This window comes from Copidosoma floridanum, unplaced genomic scaffold (assembly GCF_036245765.1).
Source record: "Copidosoma floridanum isolate Cflo_tuat_1 unplaced genomic scaffold, Cflo_Japanese_pri ptg000001l, whole genome shotgun sequence".
In the NCBI taxonomy this organism is placed as follows: Eukaryota; Metazoa; Arthropoda; class Insecta; order Hymenoptera; family Encyrtidae; genus Copidosoma; species Copidosoma floridanum.
This window is the reverse complement of record NW_028321878.1, coordinates 12623577-12637698: the sequence shown is the minus strand read 5'-3', so window position 1 is coordinate 12637698 and position 14122 is coordinate 12623577. Positions and strand designations below refer to the sequence as shown.

Genomic DNA, 14122 nt, shown 5'->3' with positions numbered 1-14122 from the left:
TTTTTTTTTTTTTGCAGTACCGATTGACTTTAGATGTATCGTTCAAGGTGGTACCTACATCATTGCACGATCGGTGGATTTGTTTTTAAAAAAATCACTTTTGTTCTTCAAGTAAATAACTGATCTGTTTCATTGAGATGCCATGATAGGGTGGGCGTTTTTTCAATCCATTGTATCGCCGATGAGACAGTATCCTTGAATCATGTTATCGAAGCACATGCACATAATTGCCGAAAGCTCGCGAAAGGTGTACAAAGGAGCTTTCGGGAAGTGCACCTTTGTTTGTGTAAAGAAAATGAAACGAGCCAAAGAGCAAATTGCGTGACTAGCGATCCGGGAACATAAAATTTGCCAAAGTTCCACGTGAACAAGATAGGACGTTATCGCGAGGCAAAACTCGTTACCGCCACTGCTGTATGAGCAGCGGGTTAATTTAGATATCGCGCCAGCTATAATTTTAGATTAATTTTTGTTGCGGCCGAGCGTCGTTGTGGACACCGCGAGTCGTTGATGGGTCAGGCATCGTGTGTCACTCGCAAAGAATCGCACGAACGGGAGACGGGGAGAAATGAAACTAGGGTAAAGTGCCACACGTACTGGGACGGGGCAAAAAGAGCTGGTGCCAATGGTACGGAGCTTCGGCGCAAAAAGTCGAGGAATCATCGACCGTTGACGTCAATTTACGCTTGAAAAGTGTATTTTTAATGATCAAAGTGTAAAGTTTTTCGTCGAATGTAGTTTGTCATAGCGAGGAATCGACTATAACTTATATATCCTGGTTGAACGCGAAAAATGCTAAGATTTCGAGAAACAAATTATTTTATGTAACATAATTTCTGGTACTCCACACATTGTGTGAGGAAGAAATCATCAAAACCATATTTTATAGTAATAAAGATAGTTTAACGTTTCTTCTGTGATGAAGATAAAATTTCGTTAGTGACCAAAAGTAACAGTTCTTATACTGTACGTACGTCCTCTCGTGCGTACGTCCTCTCGTACATGTCCTAATTTTTGTTATCGTCACTTGTGTATAAATTATACCGTGAAATAGAGGACAATTCTAATTTTGTTACCGTCTCGCTACACCTTGCTCCACTTTTGTACGGTGGTAAAACATTAAAAACTCGTGGTAACGTTGATAACAGTTCCATGAGTTAAGATTATCACGAGTATCTTAACGTTTAGTGCAAGGGGGCACTTCTATTACCTAGAATTTATAATACACGCTTACCATTTATATTTATATTCTCTTATTTATTATATTTTCTTGTAATAAAAAATCCGTCTAATAGACAATTCAATAGTACACATTTTTCTATGTATACATATATTTCATTTTATAAAAAATTCCTATTTGAAAATTCAAATTTGAACGCCGCGCGCGGGGAATGTGCGTCTAGTACGTTAAGAAAACGCTAGAACGCGTTCACCCAAAGAAGGGAAAACCTGCTACTCAAAAGGAAATAACGTTAGCATAAAAGGCACCATTGCGCAATGCAAAGGGGAGTTCATCTTCCAGCGACCCTGGGACGCGGTATATCCGTTGCTCACCCAGACCTGGAACTTTCCCGTGCACCGGTACCATACCGCGACGAGCACGAAGGGAGAGAAAGAGACGAAGAGAGGAAGAGACGAAGTACGAAGGCCGATAGCTGAAAAGTAAGTGTGTACACCATCACCAAGGTAACACTTCCACTAACTGGTACCTACTTGGACTTTCGGTGCTCGACCGCTTTAAGCGTGGAGACGACGCATCCCCAAGTAGTCGAGGCACTAGGGTTAGCGATCACGTTCTTAGGCGAAGTTCCTGGGTTGATGACTTGAGCAGTGCTCAAGACACCCAAGGGCCCTGAGAACGACCAAACCTTACGTGACTTGGTCGGATAGGTAGTTACTTGACACTAACTTTCCGCGGCTGTAATATAATTTCGTATTAGTCTAACCTAACGTGTTCAAGCAGAAATACTAAAGAGGGAAATTTCAAATTGTCATTTTGTAAAATTTTCTATTAAAAAGGCGGATAAATTTTAAGTGAATTGTCGAGTATAGTATATATTGTTTTTATCATTAACGTAAAAAATTGCGATCACTCAAATAAAATTAATACCTGTAAAAATTTAAGATATAATTTCCTTAGAATCATATGATTGAATAAATATAAGATAATTAAAAATAAATTGATTGTACTTGTTTAAGCAAACCTTCCCCTCCATATAAGATTGCGAGTTCCTTTTTATAGTTTAAGATAAAAACTAAAAAATAGCTGTTAAGATTTGAAATCATTTCATAAACTGAGAATATTATCTGAACCCCAAAAAGGGACAGGAATAAAATAAAAAAAAAAGATATTAGATTAGAAAAATATTGAATAAGTAAAAAAAGATATTAAATTATTAAATTGATTAAATTAAGGAAATATTCAGGAAAACTCCATAAAGTAATGATCAATGAACAATTGCTGTATATGGTGCAGGAATTAATTGATTATTCAACAGATAAATTTTGAAACTTGATAATAAATTTTTTCTAAGTATTGTATATAATCGGCAAAGTTGAGCAATTTCGCTCTTTTACACAGGGCCACGAACCCGCCCTCCGACATATAAACACAATCATTGTTTGTATGTTGGTTCCTAATCTTAGAGTTTCCTCGGTACAGATAATATTCTTAGCCGATTGTTACTACCACAAATTAACCGGGGTTATACTCAAAGAAAGGGAAGTCGTATTAGAAATAACGTTTCATCATATTGTCATGTTTAGCAGAAGAAAAAAAGATAACTATCACCGACACTTGGCTTAAAGTACCTATGTCTATACATACACAATATCCCACCCATGGGAGTGGGATAGAGTAATCGTTATATTATCGTTTCGCTTACAACAAGTACAATTAGCAGGTGTTTGGTTCACCAACTTGTTCGAATAAGTTTCCGTAAGAACTGACTGTTCAAGTACTGTTAGATGGTAGGTTCTGACTAATCTGAAGCCCTACGAGATTGGTGAACCGGACCTATAGGTAATTAATGGAGCACATCTGTAGGTTTAATTTCATCGGTCTAAATACCTATTTTGGTTGTAAACAACGTCACAGTTGCAGAGAGGAATACAATGGCATTATCATGATTCCTCTGCCAAGTGAATATCACAAGGGAGCAAAACGTATACTGTTCTCACTCGGGTTGAGCTCAATTACTTCAGTAGAAAACACAAGTTTTAGTATAGGCCTATATTATGTAGCTTTGGACTCGAGTTTATGATCCATGAAAATTCAATGGAAACTTAATACACGACTGTTGAATGTTCCAACCTGCATATAGAAACGCAACTGATATGGATTACCCAACCACTGCGCGATAAGAGAGTGTTTGTAATGAAATAATGCACCAGCGACATTATCGAGAGATATCGATCGAGCGTACAACAACAGTGCGCGCAAGTTTGGAATGGGTCTCGGCTGTAATTGTTGGACTCGCAGGTATATAGGAACGCTCGCGTTACGCTTTTACGATGCCCCTGTATAACCGAACGAATCGTAAAATCTGAGCTGAGGAGGTAAAGGCTTGTTTATAAGGTATAGGTGCCTTCGACTCGTTCTTTCCTTCGGAAATATTTCTCAAAGGTGGATGATGAAGGTAATTTTTATATGGATAAGCAAAGAGATGTACCATCCGGATAACTTGACGGGTTAAACGAAACCATGAGCAACAACTTGCCAAACTCTCTTCTCGCAGAAAGTGGACTTTGCGCTCGTTTTTCGGCCGAATGATTAAACAGATAAACTGTTACGCGTTTGTACTGCAGTTTGGGTAAAAAAAAAAAAAATTTTTTTTAAATGCATACAAGAAGAAACAGCGTCACGAGCCAACCGATACCGGATTATCTGGCCATATACGATTCCCGCAAAGTAAGTAGCACAGCGGGAAACGGCGATAAAGAAAAGAGAGAGGGATAGAGGAAAAAAAGAAACAACGGCGTAGTTGCTCGCGGTGTACATTCATATACATATAGAAGAGGAAGGTGTATTGTGCGTGTACCTACTCGCACGGCTGAATTTCCCAGCGGGGAACTGTGTATGCTCATGTACACGGCGCATCTACAAACCCCTGACTTGTTAACCATATTTATCACACTGTATTCAAGAGTGTACGTACGCAAGGTGATCGGTACGCGTACAGGATACCTCGTAGTATCAAGTGACGTACGAGGGATAAGGGTATTAGCTGTAATCTAATTTTTTTTTTTTTTTTTTTTCAACTCAATTTTGGTTTCAAAAATGCGGAGCGTGTAATCGTACTTTTTAATTGCTCGCGCGGGTAACTCTATCCTCATTTCTGTAATATCTTGATAAATAAGAACAAAAAAAGACACACAGTGTACCTATAGAGTTTCTGCGACGGACGCAATTTCCATATTTTCTCCGTCCCTTGGATCTAAACCGTACGTTTGCCACGAGTGTGTGAATGAACGATCCATCACCATAGAGGAAATTAAAATACGCACGCCAAGCGCCTATAATCCCGCAGTATCGATGTTACTTCACTAAAATTATCGATAAGCCGTGGAATGAGAATAATCCTTCGTTTACTCTAGCGTGTCTATGATGTATAGGTATATGCTTACAGTGTTACGTGGATCTCGTTCATTGGAACATTGAACAATCATTTCTAAATATCAATATCAACTTATTGTTGCTCAATCATGGAATTGACTATTTTCCAAGCCTGAATTGTCTCTTTTTACCTCCCAACGCCGAGTTGGCCCAAGTTATCCCTTCCATCATTGTTAAACAGCCAAGTTCTTTCTAATCTTGTGGCGCAAAGCTAAGTTATTTCCTTGTTTCCTTGTGGGCGAAGATTGATCGTGTGTGTATGTAACACAAGATGAGCAGCATGAGGTTCTCGAGCTGGATTATTGCGTTGCTTATATATATTGTAATTCTTGATTTCTCTGGTACGGCTAAGAGTGTCAAAAAGAAATGTAGTACCTAAAGTCAGTGATTTCCAACCGGTTTTCTCTTATAGTTGGAAATTCATCCAACGAACCGTACTGGGTTCGAGGCCAGAGCGACAAGTGGTAATTCACATTGAGTAATTGGATAAAGTCTTGTCCGATGATGTGGACGTGCTGCGCGCTAGTCTCTAAATGAGTTTTACTTTGAGCCCGTGGCAAAAGTTTCGGATAAATTTGACTCTGCGAATTCCGTGAGTCGAACTATTCGTCGAGAATTTCTAAATTACTTTTTCTCGAGTGGCTTTTCTGGGGCATTTCGTTCCTTGGGAAATCACTCGGAAACTCCATACACGTGGCTTTGATTTTTTTTTTTTTTTTTTTTTTTTCTTGTCGTCTATTCAATTACTAGCACGTTGCAGTTTTGAGAAATCAATATAAGAAGAAAAAAAAATTGATGATGGAAAACAAAAACCCGAGCACATAAAAATCTAATCTTCTTCCACTCTAATAGCTCTCAGCAAAAGCAAACAGTATATAGAGCCTCTGTTTTTCCTTTTAAAAAAAAAACCCCGAAACTACATAATATTTAATGTGAACAGGGGCAATTGTGTAATTTATTCGCCTATAACCTCCCACGAGTCACGAAACGGATAAGAGGGAAAAAAAGCATCGCAAACGATACCTTTTTTTGCCCTTGTTCTTAGCTTCTTTGCAATTACAAGAGAAAAAAACCCGCCAACGTTTCCACTCTCCTTTAACGTCGAGCTCTTTTTTTTTTTTTTTTATTCATTCATTCGTTTCCATTAACTACAATCCAGACAAAGTGAAAATACGAACGACAGGCACACGCGAGCATCATCGATCTGAATTACATCGATACGACGCGGTAAGTGTACATCAGGGCACAAATCTTGGGAATCGGAAGCAGCTTTGCCGGCGATGATGGTGTAGAGTTCCAGGATGTGGCACCGCCAGGGGGATCCTTTAATTATATGCCCTTTGTGACGGTGTCGTATACATGTACACCGGGTATACGATCTCGGAAGCGCGCACTAATGAGCCAATGCTCGCGTTACATTGTATTACCCTCGCAGCTTTCACACCTTCGTTTATATATTTTTTTTTTTTTCTCAATTATTTCCTTGTTTTTATCATGCAAATGATGCTTCCGCTGTCAGCTCTTACTCGTGCGTGCATGTGTGTGGGTGAGGATTTGTAACGTAGTTTTCACTCGCGAGTCGTAAATGAATATGCATCAGGATTGATTCGGAGGACGAAACACGAGAGAAAATTTTGACTGACTGAACAGTGGGATTTTATTGATTTTTATTGCTTCAGCGAGTTTATTTCATTTATTTGGTTGGATAAAAGTTGAATGCGGGGAATAGAGGAAATATCGAAAAAAGCATTTCGGATAATCTATTTTTTGCTTCCTTTTTTTTGTCATAAAGTAACAAGATTTGGGTGTGAATAAATTTTAGGTAGAAAAAAATGGAATTTCGGAATCATTGGGTGGAAGAGTATAATGAGGAGAGAAAAAAGTACGCGGCTATTTGAGAAATGGTTGAAGTCAAAAAATGGAAGGAATAAAGGGAATCACAAAAAAAAAAGAGCGGTAGAAGGAAACATTGAAAAAGACAGAAAAGTTGGGAAAGACGGCAATTTTTGAATATCAAGAGCTTTTTTATCAAGTGGTAAAAAGAAAAAGTATAAAAAAAGCTGGAATTGTGAGAGTACGACGAAATTTTTGTAAAAGTAAAAAAATATATTGTATAAAATAGAAATTAACACAAAAAAAGGGAAACTTGAATTTTCAGAAACGGAGGATGGTCAAGTAAAAAATGTTTAGTTGATTGCTTATAAAAATGATAATGTCCATATTCTTTTTTAGAAGAATAGAAATTTGGAAAAAAATACAAAAGAAGTATAAAGATTGAGAAAATAAACTAAAAATACAGTGAGTACAGTCAATAGATTCTTGACCAGAGAATCACATGGAAAACTAAAAGCAAAAATGTTTTTTTGTGGCAAAGAGTTTGCATATGAAACATAAAGTTAGTGTACGATATTCATTTCGTACATTGTTACCACTGAATCAGAAGATAATAACAAAGACTAAAAAAATATGGAAGAATATGATAACTTCTATGGTGGTTATACAAGAACTTGTTTAGAAAAAAAAAGTGCATAAAAAACATTCAACAACATAGAAAAAGTATGAAAAGTAAAATAAAAATCCATGTTATCCATAAGACGCAATTTCTAAGTTATGTCATTGTTACTAAAATGAATTTGAAAAAACGCAAATACGCAAATACAGATGCGTTGGATCGAGACTTGATCCACCATCTAGTAAAGTTTTGAGTAAATATTTTGACGGCAGCTTAAGAAGAAGTATTTCGTCAAACAGTAATACATTACAATTTCAAATTTCCAGATAAAAAACTCTCTAACGTATCATTCAACTCTTTATTAGATCAAGACTCGTGTACCTAATTGTCTCTATAATGTGTTTCCGTTTTGTGAAATTGAATCAAATTAAACACATTTATAAAGTAGTTAAAAAAAAAAAAAGACATTTTGTCGATAAAGTCTACCTCTGTTTGACAAATAGATAAAAAAAAAATAAAAAAAACTTTACTATATGCTGAATAAATAAATCAATGCGATCATCCGATGAAGTTTAGAAAATTTTCATCCAAAACAATGATTCACTCTATAGAGTCCAAACGATGATATTATATTATATCCATCATCATAAGACACAATAATAAATAGTAATAGCACCAATAACGACGCCGATGCAAGATAAGACACGATGATTAGTTTTGCTTTGGCAAACAATATCGCGCGCTAAAGATAACAAAATACACCTACACCGGCAGAGAGAGAGAGAGAGAGCTTTTTATCTCCATATAGTGTACGACCTGGCGTATTGCACAAACATCAGATCGCATACAATGTACGTAGTATAAACTCGAGATGATAAACGAAGGCGTCATCCCCCGCTCGAAAGAGTTCAACGCGCTTATCAATAAACCCACGCGCGTGTCAAAACATTCCCCCTTTCTTCCTTGATCCATCATCCCTCGATCCAAATTAACTATCAACACAAGTATGTAACTCCCTGTAAAAAAAAATCAAGGCGTCACGAGAGTGGCCGGATCGCGCTAACCCTGACCGTTGGCACATTACGCCTCCTCGCGAGAGCTAATCGACGACAAAACGGCCCATTATGCGCCAACGGCCGGCATCGCGTGTATGTACATATATCGTATACACACCCGCCCCTCTCCACACACACAAAACAAACGAAAGACAGAGAGAGAGGGATAGGTTGGAGGATCGATGCCGATACTGCGCAAGTGGGCGGGCCGTAACACCCACACCTCTGCCAAAGTTTCACCTCACCGTATATATAAAGGGAGTGTATCAATATGTGTGCCCCTACGGAGAGTCGCGCCGAAACACAGTCGGCGACCGACCGGAAGAGCAGCTGCAGCCCCAAGACTACCGCACTGCTGTGCACCTGGCCTCGTGTATAACGTTTACATTGGGTGTACCCAGCATTTTTCGGCCGTGGGACATAATATATACAGGAGGGTGATGCGTTGCTTGGGCCCTTTAACCGACTACATAATATTATATACAAACGTGAACCAGAGGACATCCAGGATTTTCCTCTTCCATCCCCGGGGGGACCGCTCGTTTGGAATCTTACGTGCTCACCTCCGATCCGCAGTCGTCCAACATTATTCATCATCGTATACGATGACGCGTGTGCCCCTGTATAAGCGCGGGTTAATTTTACACTTGCACACGCGGTGCGCGACCTTGCACGCAACACGAAACGCTGTTTCCCACGCGCGAAATTAATGCTCCCCACCGACATCAATCGCAACTGTGTCTACATCAAACGCGTTTCCTTCTTCGTTTCCGTAGAATATAGCCTGGGCGAAAATGTAACGCCGCGACCGTCGATTAGGTTAATACATACGCGCGTAAAGGACGCGAGGAGGGTTGCATTGCGGATGAATGATTAACGACGCGCGAACTCTCGAGCCGATTCTCCGGTGAGTAGGAGGAAAAAAAAAAAAAAATTCGATTCGGCTCGCCGTGAGAAGAGGAGGAAAGCAAGAAGGTCAAGGTGCGAGTCATCACTCCGGCTCGCACATTCGCAAAAACCGCACCAAGAGAAATCGAGGGGAGAGAGAGCTTATCTAATCGATTATATTGAGTTAGGTGTATGATGCCTGCGCGTATATGTACCTACTCCACGTTTCAAGCGCAAAAAGGTAAACACGCGCTTGAGAGTTATTGGTTGAGAAATCGGACGGCTGTACCTATGTGTGTGTGTGTGTGTGTGTGTGTATACTCTATCGCGAGAGTGTTATGGATCGATCGCGTCACCTGCCGCTCGATGTGATTCATCCGCGCTCGTGTACACGTACCGCATGTGCAGTAAAAAAGAAACGTGAATCTTCCTTGAGAGCATCAGAAGATGCTGGTAGCTGGTGATTTAACTATATACGTTTGCGTTTCTAGTATCGATTCCGCCAACCGCCACAGTGAGATCTGATTTGGAGTTGTTTCGTGTAGCGTGTGCCATGGGTCAATTTGTACCTTTTTTCTGGAAAACGACGCTTTAGTACTGCTCTTTCCTACTGCATATTACAGGAGTACACGGTAGCTATACGTATCGATCGGTTGCTCGCGTGTCGTTCGTGAGATTAAGAAAAAAAAAAAAAAAAGGCTGGTAAAGCCGGTAAAAGAGTATTATATTATATATACGAGATTGCTAAAATAAGTACTCTGTGGATTCAAAAGAATCAACGAGTCAGCGATTATAATCAAATACCGATCAAATGTGTCGTTTGGGGTTTTTTTTTTTATTCTAGTCCATAGGAAAAAAAAAAAAAAAAATTGGAAGTCCATCGAAAGAGATGTAGATGCGAAAGGGGATCGTATAAATAGCCAGAGAGAGTGATACCCACGTTGTCGGAGGGATCAATAGCCTCATATTCAAGGGAGCGACTGAGCCAAAAACGATCAGACTCGGTCTTACGGAGATATCACGTGGTACATAAGAAGGAAGAGGACGAAAATGAATATTGGCACTTGACCAATTCCACGTTAAGGAAATAAGAGCCAATTCTCCCCACAGCGGGGCAAGAAACTCACGACTCTTCCAAATACTATTTGAAAAACAGATTGGTGCCACTACATATCTCGCGTTTATCCCCTATACATACATATTTCACATACATCTGCCTTTTTGCACGCGAGTATGTGAGGTACATTATTTCGAAGACACGTTGCCCATCAACAATATACAAGTTACCGAGTGGAGGAACTGGTTACTAAAAAAAAGTAACTATAGTACTCTCGCCGATCCCAACGATACTTACCATAGAGTCGCTCGAGCGTGCGGGAGTATAGGTGAGCTTTTGTCTCTGACGGCTGCCGTTTGGCATTACCGCACGACCGGTCTCGCGATGAGTCACTCTTTAGCCGCTATAAACCTGCTGGCAACTGTATTCTTTCTTTTTTTTTTTTTTTTTTTTTTTTTTTTTTTTTTTTTTTTTTTTTTTTTTTTTCATTGGAAACGTATAGGGGTTCCAACAACATGGCACTGAAAACAGTGACAAGGCGAGTAGGGAGTGTACCTCTCCTGGGACGAATTTGGAGTGTTTCGGAGGTGCAATTGATTTACAAAAACCATTAACATCATGGGGTCGACGGGATTGATGTGTCAAAAATGATGGCATTAATTTTTCATCTAAAAAGTTTCCTTTGAAAATTGACAAGTGGATGGAACATGGAAACTCCTTATTTTGTCATTGATCTGCGGGTAACGGAATTTAAAAAATACCCAACTACTCGGGAGCGAAGAAAATGAGTACGAACGTGGTCGTGTTTACCAAACAGCCAAAGAGAAAGAAAGAAAGAAAAAAAACTCGGTTACTTCCCTCTGCTCGTCTTTCTCCCCGTACTTATTCTTCGAGTCGTAAACGACAAACAATAACGGCGTCTTGTACACACGCACATACAGCCGGTGCAGGCGATTGTGCAATCGACTTCGACCCGCGGTTGTTATGGTACAACTGAAAGTGTAATTCGTTCGAAGGAAAAATAAAAAGGGAACAATGGAGGACGCGACCGAGCTACGTATTTATACGAAGAAAAGTGGTCGTCTAATTTTAGATCGATATTTGCGCGGGGACGAGCGACTCTTCCAACAGACGATGCGGCCTTTTACGATGGAACAGGATAAATCGGTGATCTATTGCGAAAATATGTCCACGATCATCAGTGGAAATCTAATTACTTGGAAGTATCGAGCAATTGTTAAGAGAACAAAGTGCATCGCACGTGTACCAAAGAGTGGAGCACAATGAATATGTGATTGTGAGTTGCTTCGACACAAAGGTATACATCATCTCCGATCCCTGCTACGTTCGCGTCAAAACTGGACGACACCGTTTACAACGTGGTCACGACTTTTTGCCCATCCACCGGTCACGCAGGAAAATCTCGTCCCACTGGACTGTCGTCCTAACGGTCTCGTTCTTCCTCTCCCGGAGAAAATGGCGATCTTTCTACTTTTTTCTTTTCTTTTTTTTTGTATCTCCCTCGTAAGAATTCAAGAAAGCCATCAACCCCGTTTCGTTTGTCAAGTTATGACAGTCCTCCTCTTCTGTAAACTCCTTATTGTTTTTTTTTTTGTCACTAACGCGGTGCGTGTACCAGGGAAATCGCGCTCGAGAAATCGAGGCATCGATAAATCAGCTGGATCTGCAATTAAAGGGAAAGTCCAGCGAGTAAACGATGGCAATTGCCGTTGTTTTTTTTTACCCACTTTGCGTCGCGCTCGCATGTGCAGCCACCGAGTTTCTAATGATAAGTAACGGCCGTGAAACTTTCATCTAGATTTCTTAAGCGACCCATATGCAGGTGTCAAATGAATTAAACGTTTTATCCTCGTCTCGTATCTGGTATAACTTTTCAATTTCAATCCACTCAACGAGAGTATGACTACACATATAGGTACTCATCATCAGCCAATTGTACATCATATGGCTCTATTTAATAGTACATATTGAACTAAAAGTGTTTCATCCGGATGAAAAGAAAATGTATCAAAGGTATAGATTATATTTTTACTCGAAGCACAGCCTCCACCGTACTTATACCTCCATTTTCCGTTTATCCAAACCAAACGTCAACCCGAGCTCTCGTGTGAACTTTTCGTGCCCATTGTGCGCCTCTCGTCTAACAAGAAACAGCTGACTTTCCTCCCGCGGCCTCTTTTTGTTTCCCCCTCCGGTGCACAGCTGCCGTAAAGCACCGGTTCTCTGTTCTCTCGATAACATAGCATCCGCGTTTCTTCCTCTTTTCTTTCGAGCTTATACGGGCGTGACTATGTGCATGTGGGAAAAGAGGTTTTCACGCGACTTTAATTACTCGGGTGTGTGTCGCGCGTTTCCCTTTGTGTCCCTAAATAATGTCTTTTTATCATAGTTTTGCATCGTGACTCGTGTTTGACGATCTCCAGATGTAACGAAAAAAAGAAAAATAGTGTGTTTCTAAGGATGATCTCTGCTTCCCTTCCTGAAAGCCAAGTCAGGCGAGAAGGCTCTTTACGCAGTGGACCGTCCGAGGGACGCTCCGCAGCTCGCGAACGCAGGTACACGCGCGAGAGATCGATGACGCTCTTACGTAAGGAAGGGAAAGAGGTGAGGAGCCGGTGACAAAGGGAATCTGGAGAATTGGGCTGTACTTTTGTGGTGACGATTTTTTTCCTAAAACATTTGGACCAAATAACTGATAGTAAAAGTGAATTTTCTTTCGAAGCGGGTATACCGGGAGATACAGATTTGTTGGTCGAGCTACGTGATTAATCTTCGTCGCTCGTCAATTTTCATCATCTCCCGTTTTCGTCAACACGCAGAGTGAAAATAAATTTGTCTCTGCTTCTCGCCTGTCACGTTACTCGCACATGTTATTAACTTGCAGCTCCCGGGATCCAGGAAATTTATAACACGAGGCTTGGTTATCTCTTTGCTACCGTTTACCTATACCGACTAAGGATTGAAAAGTGAATCCTCCCCCCCTTTTTTTTTTCAAGCGGTGAGAAGCAATAAAACTTTGTGCGTCCGACAATTCGATCGACAATATACTTGTAGCAATAACTATGCAGTATATTATTAGAGTTGCAAAAGGCAAAGGACGAAATTGCAGAGCTGCAGGTCAAGCTAGCGAATTTCCAAGCAAAAACCGTACGCGTAACCGCCAATATACAAAAGTGACGCCACACTCGACCGCAACTACGAACGTCCGTCTTGACTCTACAATCTATGGGTACATATAAAAACTCCCGTCTCGCAATCCAGCCGCAAAAACTCCGAAACGAGAAAAATGAGCACCACGAGGGAAAACAAAAGTCGTACGAGTACGCAAATCTCACCTGCGACAGTAGCTTGGGCAGCGTGTGATTGTGCGAGTTCCTCTCGGCGTTGGCGCTCCTCTGCTGCTGCTGGCTAGCCTCCGACCTCAGGTCGTGCCTCCACCTCAGTACACCCATCATGACCACCACTTTCCTCAACCCAAACGCCCCTTATTGACGACTCTTCACCAACCCCCCTTTTTTTCCTCTCTCCCCTGTACGTATATCTCCGATCACTCGCACCAGTTACAACGACACATCAGCTGTTCTTCTTTAGTCCGGCAAAAAGCAATTGGTCCGCAGCTGCGTGCGAGAAACATATGCGGTGGTTGTACACCACACGGCGACGAACGCTCGCCGGGCCCCCGAAACGAGAGCGCGATCGTACGAGCGCAGGTTGGCCACAGGGGGAGAACCGGTTACGGCAGCGCCAACGAACAAAAGGCCCCCCTCGACTGCGCTACGTATATACTATATACACTGTATATACTGTTCCTCCTGCACCAAAGCACTATCCGAAGATAATTTGTATGCGTTCGTATTCGCGGATGGGGGATAAAAAAAAAAAAAAAGAAGAAGCAGCCCAGCGGGAATATATTACTTGGCACACCATCCGCGGCTTTCACTCCACCTACGCGGCGCGGCTTTCTCTGCTGCTCCTCGATCGGTTCAGGCGACTTCGATTGTCGTTGCGTACTTTCGTCGTGGGCTCAGCTTGCA

The 14122-nt window shown here is 41.0% G+C and overlaps 1 protein-coding gene across 7 annotated transcripts in view; it reads right to left on the bottom strand.

Annotated features, from left to right (window-relative positions):
• LOC106642948 (uncharacterized) overlaps window positions 1-14122 on the bottom strand; it is a 196403-nt gene that overhangs the window by 46285 nt on the left and 135996 nt on the right. The window contains exon 1 of one of the 7 annotated variants that reach the window (XM_023391286.2): window positions 13424-13598. The exons of the other annotated variants lie outside the window; for them this stretch is intronic. Coding sequence (XP_023247054.1) covers window positions 13424-13543 — 120 coding nt within the window. The 5' untranslated portion in view covers window positions 13544-13598. Of the gene's footprint in view, window positions 1-13423; window positions 13599-14122 lie in introns of those variants that run through there. 7 annotated transcript variants of the gene reach the window in all.